This window comes from Apostichopus japonicus, chromosome 7 (genome assembly GCF_037975245.1).
Source record: "Apostichopus japonicus isolate 1M-3 chromosome 7, ASM3797524v1, whole genome shotgun sequence".
Taxonomy (NCBI): domain Eukaryota; kingdom Metazoa; phylum Echinodermata; class Holothuroidea; order Aspidochirotida; family Stichopodidae; genus Apostichopus; species Apostichopus japonicus.
In genome coordinates, this window is record NC_092567.1 from 21147594 (window position 1) to 21164722 (window position 17129).

The window sequence follows — 17129 nt, forward strand, 5'->3', positions numbered from 1 at the left end:
AATAAATAGATAAAAGCCACCTTCACCATTTGCCTTTGACCAAATCTAAACTTGAAATGCATTGTAAATGGCTTTATTTTATTCCAAAACAATATGGGCTTTTTTAACCTGGTTTTGTTTTTAGTCTTGAGTGAGTTTTGTGTAGTTATTACATACTGACTTATTGGGAATGTGTACTTGAATAAATAGATAAAAGCAACCTTTGTAGACATGTCTCTGATGTTTCAAAGGTCTTTTCTCATTAAAACGAAAAGAGGGGGGAAAAAGTGATTTAGAAATATATCCTGACCTGAATGCAGTGTCTATTATAGATCTACAACATCAAAAAATACTTTTATTCTTCTAATATTTGTCTTTGCCCCTACTTATAAGTGGTCGTGACTTCTAAAGGAAGTGTGCATCGTGTCGATTGAGGAAATGCTCCCACATTTTAAAAAGGTGGATTATGTCGCTCTGCTCATGAGAACAGTAAGAACAGTTTCCCTATAAAAGTCAAAGGGCAGAAATGGTTGAAATTCAGATTTTTACAGTAGTTATGTAGTTGATGTACTTTAACAATTTATATATGTGATTGCACAGACATTGATCAGTGAACAGTACTTTGAAAATGGAATAATTCTACCTATACTGTAGTGGTTGCGACGAATGCATACAAAGTGGTGAGAGGTGGTAAGGGGGGGGGGCAAGGAGGGTGGGAGTGGATGTGCAATGGTTTGAGCAGGGTTGGAAAACCTTGCTCACCATGTGAAATCAGGTGTTGAAATTACCTGGTGGGAAAATGTAGCTCACATGAGAAACAATATAGAAAATAAAGAGAAATTATATAAACTAAACGGGAAAAAAATGTATAAAGGCTCAAATAGACCGCATAACATAAAAATGGTATATAATAAAGCAAAAACCACAGAGTGTTTATATTCTCTTGTCAGTGTGAAATAGGCCATGTATCAGATTTGCTGGGTTTTCCACTATGCAATTAAATAACAGGCCTTTTTTTTTGGTTATAACTAACAAAACATTTGTTGGAAATTCAGCAAAGGTTTTCCAATCCTGGGTCGATTGAGAGGGCCCAGGCAAATATAAAAATAACGGACAATGCAATCTCATAGACTTTTATGAACGTTTCAAGCGGGGGGTGGGTAGTGTAAAGGTCCCTGGGGTCTGGCCTTGCTTTGAAAGCCCTTGACCGGAAGCCTCCTCTTTACCTCTGGTTGTGCAAGTATTTTGAAATGTATCTGGTATAAGCAGAAATATATCTTTCTCATGAAATAACAACCAACAGCGTAACAGTAGCCTTTAACAGTTGGACAAGAGTATTATGTAGGTTTCACATCTTCTCATGTCTTTAAAAGTTCAATGACTTTTCCAAAGCTTTGACTGGTACACACACCTGTTGATAACTCTTTATCCTTGTATTGACCTGGCTAACCGTTCAAAGATTGACAATATACCATGAAATAATTGACTATGAAATAGTTACAAAAGCCCATTTTGATGGAGGAAAAACCATTTGTGCCTTCCGGTTTGGTGTCTTCATAGACACTTTATACCAAACTTGAAACGATCGATGATGAAAAAGTCAGATGTGTCCAAAATTATGGAATTGAACTTATATTTCCTTATTCAATCGTTAAACTGTTTTCCAAGCTTTAGCACACTTAATCAAAGTACAGTGTCCTGAATTATGAACCATTTCTGAAGCTAAGCACTATACCATGAGTCTATTCGTATTATTTATATTGTCTTATATTGCTTGACGTTTTTAAATAAAAACCGAACATTTTGGTATCGTTGCACAGCTATAACACTCAATTTGTACGCTTCGGTTTATAGTTCAATTTAATAAACACTTTTCACTTTGTTTTCACAGTCTTTCACTTTGTGGTCAAAATATGTATAAACTTCAAATCAGTATACAGCAACAGCACCATAACCCCTCTCTCCCCCCCCCACCCTCTCCCAAATTCTTGGTCTCACCATGCAGGAGGGGGATCACATACCCCCTGGGTGGGGGAACCACTGGAACTACACCGAGAGAGATAGATTGTGCAGTGACCGTGGATTGCTTCTGGTACAGCTGTATTGTGCATGGTCATTCGCTCATTTCATGTCCCTTTTTTCTCGTTAACCCATAGATCCAGTCTCTGCACAGGTTACTAGCCAGGCCTTGACAGATCCTTCTACACAAAAGGTAAGAATACCAATTATAATTCAAAGAAGTTTCCATATTTTCGGTGGTAATTATGATAAGGATTATGCTTACGTCAATTGGAGGCTGCAACAATAAAACAGGGTCGTCCAGGTCGGTTGGGTCGATCCATATTCGTCCAGTTTGCAGGGACAATCGAAAAATGTTGGTGGGTAAGTATGGCAGCACCTCCCCCCACCCCCTCCCCTTCACCCCAGTCGTCCAGCGGACCATAGACATACCCCTCAGGAGAAAGTATCCTGTTGGTAGTTTGGTGAAAACTGTAGCTATGTAATATGCAAATTGGGCAAGTCTAAGTCTAACAATTTTGTGCAATAATTTGTCTTCAAATTAATAGCCTCTTCGAGTCAAAAGCAGCAGATTTCGTAAACCAAGAATTGCCAAATTGCCAATGGTTGTGTCAACTAAGACAGTCTGTTCATCATTCTTGATGAAATTTTGGTGGACAAAAACAAAAGATATTGCCTGCCGACAACTTGTGTTTCCTTGGATAATCGGAGAATGGTACCTGGAGGCTGTCGCGATATCAAAGCCAATTTTCGTTAAGATGGTGACTTTGGCTGAATGTGTTGGACTCCTCTGGATCCATCAGTCTTGACCACGCGCTCTTAAGAAATATGACAATTTTTATTTTCTTGTTTCTTGTCGTGAAGATTTCTCCTACCAACGGCACTACCGGCGAAGTCAACGCCAATTCTACCAAGGTGGTGGCACCCCGAGCCGGGGATCATTCAATAAATTCAGGAGATCCCACCATGCACCGTCCTCAGGATGGAGTGGACGGTCATCAGCAAGACCAGGCCTCATCCCAGATCAGCGTCAGTCAGGTATAAAGGAGAGAGGGAGGTTCATCAGCGCGAAGAAATTTCTAGGGATTTGTGTACATAGAGTGTGCGTTGTCACAGAGACAGCGGAGGGAGGCAGAGGACGAATGTACAACCAGGTGGAAGGATTCGTTCAATACCAATGGATTAGGAGAGATTTCCTACCCTTACCCCCACCCCCCCTTTTTGTTTAACCCCCTTCTCCCCTACCCAAGAAGTTTTTAACCCTCCTTTCAGACAGTGTCTATGTCAGAACGCTGATTATATCATTTTTTTGGTTTTTTGGTTTTTTTGTTTTTTTTTAAATAGTTTGATAGCATCCTTTGTACATGAATAAAAGATATATATAAAATGACAATCCTTTGCCCAATAAATAATGGGATTTTTTTTTTTTTTTGGTGCCAAAAGTATGAAATTTTGCAATCAAACAATCTGTTTTAAAATCTCACTATACATTTAACATTTTAATGAAAAATTTTTAATATTGAAAGAAAAATAGATGGATTTTAGTCCTCTTTTCTTTACCTATGTTACAGTATTTTATTTCCTCCTGTATTTCCCCACCCACATAGGGGGGGTCTAGGTTGAATTGGTTTGAAACTTCATTTCTCTCGCTAATTAGAATGTTTTAGAATTTGAAATTCTTTGAAATAGGGAACAAATATATGGCAAATTTTTGAAGGATGGTTCTCACTCGTTTTCTGTTTTTGTTTTAATGCGTTTGCCACATGACTCTTGAACTGATTGAAAATGGATGAAGAGTTGTGACCAAAACCTTGGTTTCCAAAACAACACATGCATATATTTATCTTTAATTAACCCTCGGTTAATAACAATGGGTCCAGAATATTTGTTTAAACTTGTCAGATGTCGCAATGATGGCTTTGAGTGTATATCGCAAAACTAATTACTACCCCTCCCCCCCCCTTTTTTTCTTTCTCAAAGTCAAGATCGGCATTTCCATGGAATAATTTATCCAGTATCCCATAGCAACTTGCAATACCAATGGAAAGATGTATACCATATATTCATTGCTAAACAATACTATACACAAAGTAAGACTAATGGAGGGTTTTTTTTTTTTTAAAACCATTATTGCGAACTTTTGGTCAGAGATTTTCATGATCGTTGTTGTACATGTGAGCTACGCACTGCCCATTGCCCCCTTTTTATTCACAAATACCATTCATTACCTTTGTTCGAAAAATACAAACAACGAACTGTAGTGTTTCCATTTGGACTATTATGGATGTGCCTCGAGTGCCTCACTTTACCCAGACAGTGGTGTTCTAATTTCTAAGGAGCAGTCAGTAATAAGAATGAAACGATCAAAAAGCTCTTCAGTAGTCAAGTTTTCGAAATAGCAGGCTACCATGGCAACTTACGTATCCATGGTAATAACGTCAGATTTTTGGATTTATTTTGTAGTGTGCGATTTGTTTTTTGAAGTAAGTTAAGAGTCTCTTGATAACGTTGTCATTACAACAGTCTTCCGATGTGTTGACGTTATGATGTCAGCATATGGCTGCGGATAAGTCTTATGATGATGCATTTCTCTTGTGGATTATCAAACTGAGCAATCCATGCAACTCTGAGATATATGGGGTTTTTCTCTCTCTGAGGAAAAGAAATATAACAAGTGCTTTTTTCAGTTCCGTCGTAACATGTCCGCTATGTTAAGATGTGAGCTTGAAATCAAGTGTTTTATTTGGTGCTTTATTATGATGGCAGATATTTCAAGGTCATCATATATTTTATCATAAAATGTGCTAGGAAAATCAGAAGAAATGGGATGGGGTTGGGGGGGGGTAGGGAAGCGACAATAATTTGGAGGGTCAACAGGAGTATTTATGAGTTTGCTTCAATGTGTTGGTGCTTAGATTTCTATGCTTGCCCTTGATGTCTAGACCGAGTATGGTAAACTTTAATAGTGGTTTGGAAGGACTTAATGTATTTTAAAGAGGACAATTCTGTAGATGATCCTGTGAGGTTATGTTATTCTGTGTCTCTATTTAATTGGTCACTTTTTTTGGGACAGTGACCTCCTTGCAAGGGTAACAAAATGATTGAGGAAGTCATCGTTTTGTGTGCTTGACCAACGATGTCCTTGCGAGCTTTGATTGATGGAAAGAACATGCATGATAAGTTGCTTGGAAAGCAAGCTCAAATTATTGGCCTAGGTAATCACAAGGGAGGGAATGATAATATAGTTCTTGATATTTATGGAATTTGCAAGAGACTACCAATTGCATTGATAATAGTTCTGTTTCGATGTTGTATGCCTTTTGGTCAATTTTGTTGTTTATTGATGACATCAGTCTACAGGTATGTACAAAGTCACATGTAATCACACTGCGTTACTGTAATCATAAACTGTCTAACAATGTGTTCTGTGCAGAAACTCATTCAAATTGCAAACTTTGCAATGAGTAAGAAAAGTTAATCTCTCTTAGCAACCAAGTGACATGTAATCACACTACGTTACTGTAATCATAAACTGTCTAATAAGTTAGTGTTCAGTTCAGAAACTCATTTAAAGTGCAAATTTTTGCAATGAGTAAGAAAAGGTAATCACTTGTAGCAACCAAGTGACATGTAATCACACTACGTTACTGTAATCGTAAACTGTCTAACAAGTTAGGCGTTAATTGCAGAAACTCATGTGAAGTGAACATTGTCGCTGGAGGGATAAACAATCCCTATCGATGTATTGTCATGCACTAACCAAGTAATTTGAAGTAACACAAAGTTAAAACGGTCTCAAGTAGGTTAAGTGTTCACTGCAAAATGTGATGTTATTATGCTGACGTAAAACTTTCAGACTGTTTCAACGATTTAAGCAAGTGACAATCACATTACATTGCTGTAGTCAGTGTGAACTACTTAGTTTTTATAATGCTTGCAGGTAGTTTTAAAGCTGTTACTTACAACAATGATTCTTGTACCAACCCAGTGACAATCACAGTGTGTAACTGTAATCAGTGTTAACTACAAATAACTCATTGTAATAATGTTTGCAGCAAGCTTCAAAGCTGTTACAACAATGTTTCTGTTACTTTATGTGTGATAACTACCACCTGTAGGTAAGGGTATTAATAATACGTTTTGCTAGAAGAGGTATAAATTTTACAATTTCTTCTTCATCAAATGCACAACACCCAAAGCAATAAGATGATTTAATTAAGTCAACTGTTTAAGCCAACTGTTGAAGTTAATTGTTTAAACAGGCTGGCTTATCTGATTCATGAAAAACATGGCAGAATTGTTTTGAATATACCGTCTTCAAACTTAAATGACCTCAAATGACCTTTGATGATGCTTATAAATCCATAGTCTCATAATTTTAATGTAATCCCGTTACTTCGAAGGGCTCCTTTGTCAAAGTGTTGTCTTCTCACATGTTATGAATGCGTGTTTGTTAGTTGTTGTTGTTTTGTCTTTGTATATTTCTAGACGACTTGATATGACACATTTTAAACAGAACAGTAATTAACTGGTTGTCATGAGAACCAACTTTATTTTGTTGAAAAATATGGAAGTATTAATTGCCTGCACTTATTGAGGTTTATTGTGTTGTAAACATCCGTAGAATATGGTTATGCAGCTCAGGAGAAAAGTTGATGAGTAATTTTTTTTTTTTAACGATTTAGTTTTTAGGATGCATATGCAACGAAGGTAATTGTTTACATGGCAACATTTTCCCCCTGTTGGCGAAAACGATAGCGAATTAATGATTTGTAGCAATTCGAAATGCAACAAGTTTTGAATTTCTTCAAGAAAGATGTTAGTCGAACAAAACTGAATTTCCAACTCCTCTGGAGAAAATTAAATAGATTTAAAAGATGGGAAGTTTTGTTGGGAAACAAATTTGAAGAAATGTAGTATGCTACCCCTAAAACGATACCATCCCCTTGTTATAGACTTCTTCATTTATGGTCGTTTTTTATGGTTGTATATGATTGATATCCAATAACTACAGCGCAATGTACTACATTGTCCTTATGCTGATAATGGTTAGTGTGAAGGAAATTCTGTACTGCCTAGAAAGGCACTTAACCCCTACCATAGTTTGTTGTACCTTATGTAATTATAGATAAAACTGTCTTGAACAACTTCCTCAAATAGCAAAGAAAAATTATATTCCACTTTAGAGATATCACTCGTTTAATTTTTTTTTTTTTTTTTTGTTGTCACTTAAAGGGAAAACTTGATCAAGTCTAAATATGACGTCATCGAGCCACATGTGGTTGAATTTATTATGTTTTCCGTTATTGATTACAATGTTTATTTTCTGTAACTTTAATGGCTTTTGTACGTGTTATTAAACACATAACATAATCTAATTATGATGACGTTGGTTTGGGTGGCAAAATTGTCAACAACATTCAACCTTGAACTTGAAATATAAACAAAAAGCATACAAAGAGAAAGTAAGAAGTGTCCGATTTTATATGTATGCACTATGAAGTTTTAACACAACGTTTTGACGAGGTTGTCTCTCAAACGGAACCATTTGGGAAGGGGGGGGTGTTGCTGTTCATAATTATGTCCGTCATAATAACCGAAATGTGACGTTTGGGTTTGTGACCCCCTATGAAGTATTCTTAACGTTAGAACATTTTTATGATGTCATCCCAATATTGTTAATTTTTAAACTGAAATAATAAAATAAAAAAATGTTGTGAGTTTTTTCTTCTTCTTTAAATGTGACAGTTATTCTTGTGCAGTTTTTATCAAAAGGAAGGAAAAGAAAAAAGCGTTTCCACGAAATTTTAGTAATCGTTTTTCTTAGCTAACTGAAATGAAAAATTTTATGAATTTTTGACAGATTTTTACTACAAATAACCTGAAAGTATGTTTTAACCAACTTCGTTTTTTTTTGGTTTTTTTTGGTAAAAGAAGGTTCATTCCAAAATTTTAAAGAAACAGTTATAAAGTCTACCCAGTTTAGATCATTTTGTGTTATCACTTTCTTTATTTGTAGATAAATTTGTACAAACAAACAAAAAAACGTTGCTAGTTTCCTAGTAGAATTGGGTTATACGCACACACAAAAAATACTACGTTGTGATGTGACAGACTGCATTTACTTGCAGAAGTTGTGCTTAACGAGATAAACAAAAAACGCCAAAAAAAATATGGGGATAATGATATTGTTGTGTTTATTAATTGTTTCAGTGTTACTTGTTAATGTCAGAGAACGAATTAAATTTGCTAACAGAGAAAAGCAATTATCCTACTTGTGTCCTATTTGAAAGTTAATCATATTTCGCAAAGTTTCTTTTCTTTTTGTTAATGTTAAACGTGTACCCTGTTCATACTGTTAGCCACTGGGTGAGGGTTGGTGAGGGGTGAAAACCTTGTAGTCACGTACTAAGCATTGTCAAAACAAAAATTCTAACAGACATACTGAAGTGCCCTTATTTGTATGTATGTGTGTGTATATGTTAGCAGTTATCATCACCTAAGTTTGATGCTTGAATGTTGAACAGTCTCTTAAATGAAGTTATGATGGTATAAAGAAAAATCCCGAAGATTTTCGGTGATATAACTCATGTCACAAATTATTTGATGGGCATTAACATTACGCAACAAGAGTTGACACTCTGGGTTGGGGAGCAGGGAAGGATCCAGGGTCTTAAAAAGGAGAGTGTATGGTCCTGGGGTCGTTGAAGTCGACTCCCCTGCATATAGCGGGTCTGGGTTTACCCATCCCATCGCCTAGAACAGGGGTGGGCAACCTACGGCCCGCGGCCACATGCGGCCCGCCAGTGATATTTTGCGGCCTGTGAGATGTCTCAAGAAAAAGAAAAAGAAATCAATCTATTTTACATTATCACAAAAACGAGCTAGCTGCTTAGAATTTATCGGCACTAATGATGCTGTCAGGTAGGCCTATTATCCCTATCAATTATCAACTGTGCTGTATTGACATGTGTTTGTGAATACAGATTAAGTACACACACCTATTGCTTGAAAGTCCTCAAAATCAAAGGTTTGAAATCAACAGCAGGTCGTTGGTTAGGTGCGGCCCAGTCAATTTTTCACCCCATATATCTGGCCCATACATTCAAAAAGGTTGCCCACCCCTGGCCTAGAAAGAACAATGAACCGTTTTGAAATGGTGCATTGTCTGTACTAAGGTGTACACGCAAGCTTGTGATATTAACTGATTTGGATATGAGGTTGACGGGGGGGGGGGGGGAGAGAGGAAGGAGATTTAACATCCCCTCCCCTCGGATCCTTGGCAGGCTGGGAACATAAAATAGGCTTAGTTTGCTAAACGTTACCCTCTTCTAGTCCTGGTCATCAGCTATCATATAGTTGATGAGTGATATCGGTTTCGGAAAACTGCTTCGCTGTTGTGACCTTGGAAAATGACGAAGTTGGTGTGTGGAGCTATCAATAGTGGTACTAACGACACCTCTTTCATAGCGTTCGCAGGCTAACGTGTTATGGTGTATAGACCTCGCGCATACACTGTGTACGACCTGTTAATTCAACACCAGTTCACCCGAGCGTAGAACACAATGCTAGTACGGTATTGTGTTTGTTTACTGTGTATTTCATTAGCCCTACTACAACTGAAGGGCGAAAAAAGGGGATTTTTCTATATTTTCTTGTCTATATTATTTGTTATGGTCTCTTTAATTCCTTTTAGAAATAACAACCTGTTCGTTGCTATAAACTGGCAAACGTATGACATTGTAGTAAAACGTAGACTACTGGTACAGCATATTTCTTTCGGAACTAGTCTAGCGTACAGACGTATAGGAACTAAGTTGCGACATAACGGTAGTCATGCCTGTGGTGCAATACGGTATATGAACAATTCGGAATGCCAACGTTATTTCACATCAGCACTTAAAAATCTGTTCATAAAGTTTTCTCTGTCAAAATTATTGATGATTTAAAATATGCTCAAGATCATTCTGACGAGCCAATTCATGAATGCGGGGTCAGGTGGTACAGGGGAATATTCCCCGTTCCCCCCGTCCCCCTTCCCCCCCCCCCCGTCCCCTCGTCCTGACAGTTTTGTGAAATAGTCAAAAGTACCTGTTTTTAAAATAAGTCCTTTTGTTTTGTAATATAAAATTGCTTTTTTGTTATTGAAAGAGTGCCATTTTGAAAAACTAAAGAAAGATGCAATAAAAACGGCCGCTTTGTATGAAAACATTTAACAAAAAACACACAAGATGGCATTTTCGTTTTATGTACAAAAAAGAAGGAAGGGGGATAATTTTTATTGACAAGGGGTGCATCTAAGTTATTAAAAGGGGACACTTCAGTGGGAACAAAAGTGAGGGAAGTGGGAATTTCCCCTGTACCCCTCCACTCCGACACCTCTGATGGAACCCAGTTTTGCTGCATTTACAATCACAACCTCTTTGCTTCTTCTTTTATTGTTTTGTCATTTTCGTCACTCGTTGATAGTAGTCATTGTTTCATGTACCTCAGTTATTAAAACTGTTTCGGTAACTATCGTCACATCTCGGTCCACTTCATTATCATCTGTGATCGTCGCGTCAGTCATTTGTTGGACCTCGGTACCTTCTGCCGCAGCTATTTCTGTTACTACTTTCTCGTCAGTCACTTGTTGGACCTCGGTACCTTCTACCGCAGCTATTTGTGTTACTAATTCTTGCACATCATTGTTCGTCATTGTCCCATCCACTTGGGTAACCGCAATGTTATCATCGTTTACCTCCTCATTGGAGGTAAACGTTATTATTTCTGCAGTCGTTTCTGTTACTATTTCGGTAATTACCGATGTGAACCGTTCAGTATTCCCGCCGGTCGTCGTAGACACGTCTTGATGGTACGTAGTGGCATCGCTGTGTTGCTTAGTGGGAATGGATTCCGACTTTGCATGACCTAAAGTGGTTACATTTATTGATTTCTGTGGTGCTTGGACATCATCTGTAACAATCCTTGGGACGCCCTCCGACTTGCCAGTCTCATTCTCACTGTCGCTTTGTTTGAGAGGAGTAACTCCTGAATTACTAGATGGTGAGCTACTGTCCGTATCCTTCTGAGAACTTTTGGACATCCCATCTTTATTCAAAGTCTGGGTTTCCTTAACATCTGAATTGTTATCGATAGTAGGATTCTTTTTTAATGCTTGAACAATTACACTTTTATGAAGATCGTCAGTTGTTGTATTCTTGTGTCCATTGGATAGAGAATATGTTAAACTTGTCGCGTTATTTCCTTGTCTGGAATAAACGATTAACAACATAGTAACAATACAAACAAACAGAATTATGTTCGATCGCTGTGATAAGGCCATGTTGAATATACAACTTGAAGATTCTTGAAATCACAACCAATAACTACGTTCTTTTTCCTCCTCTCTCTCTTCTTCTTCTTCTTCTTCTTCTTCTGTTTCTGCTATTTTGTCGTCAACAACCATCGGGAGGAGAAAGTTGCATCTAAGTAAAGACGAGATCAAGAGGAAGTTAGTCAAGAACTTAGATAGAGAAACATGGAATATGCAGCCATGGAGAGTTAATGCCGTGTTGATGTCTTTAATAGGGACACAAAACCCAACCATGCAACATTAGCTTACATATGGAAGAGAGCTCTGTGAAGAGCAAACCTTGCTCCGCTTGTTGATATATATTTTAACATTTTCAGTGTATTTCAATGTTGACATTGTTGACACTGAAGCCCATACCATCATTATATTATGTTATGGCTTTAATCAAGGGCGTATGAACCGGGGCGGAAGTATCATTCCGCCCCCCCCCCCGCTTCGCATGTCAGAAAACCCCTTTTTCATTTCCAAATGAGAAAAAAAATCTCATTTGGAGCACCAAATTGCATCTAAGGCCAGGTGAAAATGCAAAATTAATTACAAAATGGAGTGGGTGTTGAAGTGTGCTATATTGCATCTGAGGCCATCTGGAAATGCAAAAGATTTCCAAAGGGGAGGGGGACACCCTCCCCTTAAGCCCTCCCCCAGGCCGGCCATCAGTCTTCAGCCCCCCCCCCCACTCAAAAGTACCTTTCTACGCCACTGGCTTTAATAGCACGTGCAAAAGCCATCACAGTTACAGAACTTAATCATTTTAATATAAAAAAGGTGTATCATATAAAGATGCACATGCATATTCAATGACTTCATGTTTAGAATTGCTCACGATTCAACCTTCAATTGTATTGCGAGTTGAATCGCGTGTTGAATCGCGCAGATGTGACCCGGGCTTTAGGCCTTGTGTAACGTGTGAAGGAACAGCTCTTGGAATATCTCCCAAATGACAGAGGGTATATTTCTTAGCTGTTGGGGCAAGTTGTTTATGACAGTTGTATCTTTCACACAGATTACTAATGACGGTATAGGCTTTGTGTCTCGTGTAACGGTGGGTATAACGTCTTCTATTTATGACTTATACCGCACAGGTGGGTGGGAATACAGTCGGTCCGGGCCCTCATGTTGCCCGTGAGCAAACAACCTTCGGTCGGTCCACTAGGTTTCAAGTCAAAACGCTATTATTTCTGACGAACCCTTATAGCAATTAAAGGAACACATGAAATGAGTCTAGGAACTTGTTTTCATATAAGACTTGTGATAAAATATTTCAACAGTATAGCATATTTACAATTTCCAAATGGAGAGGACTTTCTTATCATTTGTTTTTTATTTTCCATGAAATGTGATATTTCCATTTGTGTTACGGTAACAGGTACATCGTTTCCTTAAGTGTTGTGGCACCCGCATTGGGATAAAAAGTTCCACTAGTGTGGCCAGTCAATTTAGTTTTCATGCTAATCTCTGGATTAACCCAATTGTGATAACTTGAACATAATAACATTGCTGTACGGATTTCAATACCGATCATACGTGAAATACTAAAGAGTGTAAAACAATATGGAGACCATATAAACGAACACTAATAGCCTATCTCCATTATTCAATCGACTCTACTTAATCGTTAACATATTAGTAAATATTTTAGTATCATATTTAAGTATACCCTTTACAGGATCAACAGCCATTGCCTAATAAAGTTACCTAAACTTAGCTCGGTCAGTAATAATTAATATCTTACTTATCATACCTTTTGCAACTTAGGTAGGTTTATCTTCGGTTTAGTCTGTGTAGCTTTGAGTAGAATGGATATCTGTATGTAGCTCGAGTCCATATATAGGCAAGATAATGCTCTTTAAAACATATAACTGCACCGTATATATATTGCTGCTTTCATATTACACAACAACAGGTGAAATGTTTTCTGTTATTGCAATCACATTTGAAAATTTACTTTGCATACATAAAGCTTGCACTGTTAGTATTTGTAATATTATCATGGGCATACGAACGACGACTTTGAACAATAGCATTAATATCGTACGTGTATAACGACTCAGACAGCTTCGTATATATAATATATATAGAATACAATATGGATTGGGTAACTCGCGCGTGGGCGCACCTGCTTTCGTAAACAAACAATGCATTTGGGTACTTGTACTATAATCATATACTTGTGCTTCGTTCACCTATTTCGTCATACATATAATACCCATAATGTAATGAAACTATTGATGTTACAAGGGTTAAAGTATGCACTTTACGTAGAGACTTGCATAGACAACGCATATAGTGACAGGTTATGTATTGTTCAAACATATAGTTTGGATTATAGAAATATGGGTTGTGGGAGGTTAGAGATGGGTGTCCCTAACGGTGCGTGGGCCAGATTTTGAAGATATGTAAATTCAAGGGTGTCAAAGTTTTCATATACGTTCACACGACTTTCAAAATTACTTTTATATCCCTCTGCAGTTTAGCAAGGACATTAGTCAGAGCATTACAGACAGGCGGTATAAAAAAAAATTATTATTATGTGAATATCTTGGAAATTAAAAACAAAAATTACCCTAAGGATTTTCGAGGCCATTGAAGGTTTGGCTTAGGTCTAATAATCATCGAACCGTGATTTTCCAAATGCTTTGCAGTTTAGGTATATTCTTCTGGCTTTTCTTATTTTCCTTCCCAAAGACTAGTTTCTGTTCTTTATCAGACCCCGATGAAACTTCGCTACCGTCGTTGGATTCATACGAATCCGACGAACTTTCCTCTCTCGTTTCTGAAACCGACATCGAATGACTCTGCTCTTTGATCATACCTTCGTCTGTAGTCACTTTGGACTTATAACCCTTCATTACACTCTGATCTACTGCAGTGTTTGAGTTTAACCGTTGTAAGAGGTATTGACCGAAAGAACCGTTGATCTTGCCATTTACCCAATTAGATTTATCCCGCATCAAAGCCAAAAATCCCGCAGCACCATGTTTATTCTTATTTGTTTTACTCTTTCTCAAAATCATGCCTGTCTTCTCCTTCGTGGAGTCCCTATCAGAGTCTCCAAAATCGTTCTCATCATTTTCGATCCTTCTCCCGATATTCGGACTCGGCACCATCTCCCCTCTACCGCGGTGATCGTCACCCGCCGATTCCTGATCATATTGACTCTGCCGACGAGACCCTGAACTCTTCTCTTTCATCTGTGCGACCTTGGGTCTTGGATCGGCGAAGTTGACGGAGCCTCGAGTCCCCGTAACGACCCCATTGGATTGTGTTTGATTAGTCACCGACAGCAATGTTAATATTAACACCAAGAAGGTGATCGAGAGAGAGGCGAATATTGCTCTCACCATCTTCATCGAAAACGGACTGCTTGTCGATATGTAAAATTAAGGAAATGAAATTGTTGTCACAGGTTTGTTTAAGTATAGTCAACATAGATATATATATTAATGGCAAACGGTCATACGAGTAATTGTTGACATCATTAGTCACTTTAAATTTTCGTTGTCTTGTTTTCGACCTGAATATGTATACATGACCCATCCATTGGAGTCGCAGTATCGTCACACCATAGTCATCACACAAGGGACTCGAGAGCCATATTGGAACTCGTTGACGATTATTGTGTCAACGGATGGCTCCTTTCAATTAATGGAAAACTCAGGGCCGAGTAAAGAACTTTTCCCCCTAATGGGTGGAAGCCCTGTTCTGATCCATCTTGTTCCCATACCCCCGGGCTCTGGGGTCGTACCCAGACACCCAGCCTTGGACATCTGTCTCTATGATATGACCTGTTTAGCGGCAGCATAGCATGTATGTAAGAAATCAACTTCATTTCGCTTGGTCTGAGATGGTAACTGCCGAGTCTTCATTTACATCGTTTAAAGATAACTCTTGTCTCTGTGTGATTTATGCAAACTTCAAACTCGGAAAGTATGCAAACAAAATCAAACAAGGGACTATCTAAGATGGTCTATATAAGCTATACAAATTTTACGTGGTATATGAACCATTTTAGTTAAGCTCGTATCATTTCCGTTTCGAGGCTTTCAAAGGAATGCTCATTTTGTAGAATTTGCTCGCAGATATTATATTATGTCAGAAAGATGTTATATAAGCTACATTTTAAGATGGTTGTTCTTTCAGTAGAGTAAAGGTAGAATCGGATTTAACCACTGTAAGAACAACCATAACGATCAGTGATGAGTTAAGGGTAGGGCCACGGAGCCGCCAATCACCACCCCCCCCCCCTCCCCCCCCCAAATGTCCGTTTTCAACCAAACGTGTTGCTATAATGTCCTTCAAAATTAACATGCGTCGTCATACACAAATGACTCACATGCAAACGACAATGTAACATTTCTTAATACACAGAAGGTCCTTTCTATTTTTTTTTACTCATAGTACCGGTAATAATATCCCTACATATTGCTGATAGTATATGCAATTAGCACCAAATTTTATGGAAATTGAATCATCTTTACAAATGAAATCATGTCCTGGCGAGTTATAAAACCTATGTCAAATGTGGTGGTGATGATAGAGGGGAGGGGGGTATAGGGCAGGGGTAAGTAAAGTGTTTAGGCCTAACATCTACCAGTTTGTATCTATAGTTACACTCACCTGGCCAGAAGTGCCCGCTCAGTTCTCATGATGAATTGTCGGAATTATCTGCTTTTAAGTTTTCGAACTATAAGACATACAAATAATCACCTCGTGGGTTCACATTCATGTAAATCAAACAACATCATTACTTCGACCTTGTAGTTGTTATACAGAGTGCTGAGTGAGAAATGTGATCCAAGTCATGCTAGTGTGTTCGTGCCCTGTGAATATGCTACGTTTCGTCGTCTACACGTTCCTGTAATCATATTTTTCTACTCTTCGTTTAATTTGTTGAAAGATTCGATATAGATTTTGTGTATTTCGTATTCAAATATATCTTATCTTGTTACGCTTCGAGAGACTTCAGTGATTTTAGTAATAAAAGGAGTTTAGATAATGACGTTGTTCCAAAGGGCAATATCAGGTTTTGAATTGCTAAGCCCGGTTCTTTTTTAGGAAAAAAAAGTCTTTGTATTGGTTCTTTTCATGTAAATTGAACCATGGAGCTTTGGTAATAGCTCCATGATTGAACTAACGCTTTTGGCTGCAATACAATTGGCGTGCGTGTATATTCAGATCTGAGAAGTGCCACCAGGGACAGGGACGAAGGGGTCATTAATTGCTAGCAGCTCACTGATTCAACCTTCGGCGCTCGACCCTTAAAAAAGAATGGCGCATGTGACACCAAGAGTGAATCGACGCATTCAGGACCTCAATTTGGCGTCGCCGTAGGCTTAGCTTTCCGAGTGGGAATGCCGTTAGGCGGCCAATCTGCCCATGGTCAGAGGTTATGGTCGCGGCGTCCGTGGGTCAGTTAAGGTTCCCGATGTAATAATGGGTAAAAGAATAATGCATTGCCATGTTTATCATCATCACCACCACCATCAGTACCATCATAATCATCATTATCTTCATAACCGTCATCATCATCACCACCACCATCATCATTATCACCATCATCATCATCATTATCATCATCACCATCATAATCATCATCATCATCATCATTATCATCATCACCACCATCATCATCATCATCATCATCATCATCATCATCATCATCATCATCATCATCATCATCATCATCATCATCATCATCATCATCATCATCATCATCATCATCATCACCACCACCATTGTCATCATAACCATCATCATCACCACCACCACCACCATC

The 17129-nt window shown here is 38.1% G+C and overlaps 2 protein-coding genes across 31 annotated transcripts in view; one reads left to right on the forward strand and one right to left on the reverse strand.

Moving 5' to 3' along the window:
- LOC139969707 (uncharacterized) overlaps window positions 1–7006 on the forward strand; it is a 23450-nt gene extending 16444 nt beyond the window's left edge. For all 27 annotated transcript variants that reach the window (XM_071974861.1, XM_071974863.1, XM_071974869.1 and 24 more), the window contains 2 exons: window positions 2136–2191; window positions 2863–7006. In XM_071974861.1, coding sequence (XP_071830962.1) covers window positions 2136–2191; window positions 2863–3042 — 236 coding nt within the window. In that variant the 3' untranslated portion in view covers window positions 3043–7006. The remainder of the gene's footprint in view (window positions 1–2135; window positions 2192–2862) is intronic.
- LOC139969709 (uncharacterized) lies at window positions 6602–16326 on the reverse strand. Of its 4 annotated transcripts, none has more exons than XM_071974892.1 (3): window positions 15971–16321; window positions 13917–14713; window positions 6602–11465 (listed from the first exon to the last, which is right to left on the reverse strand). In XM_071974892.1, exon 3 carries the CDS (start codon window positions 11321–11323, stop codon window positions 10454–10456), a length of 870 nt encoding a protein of 289 aa, XP_071830993.1. In that variant the 5' UTR covers window positions 11324–11465; window positions 13917–14713; window positions 15971–16321; the 3' UTR covers window positions 6602–10453. The 4 variants fall into 4 exon arrangements, with proteins under 4 accessions (XP_071830993.1, XP_071830995.1, XP_071830994.1 ...); XM_071974894.1 differs by having other exon boundaries at window positions 15971–16311; XM_071974893.1 differs by lacking the exon at window positions 13917–14713 and having other exon boundaries at window positions 15971–16326.
- Between the last annotated feature and the right edge of the window lie 803 nt (window positions 16327–17129).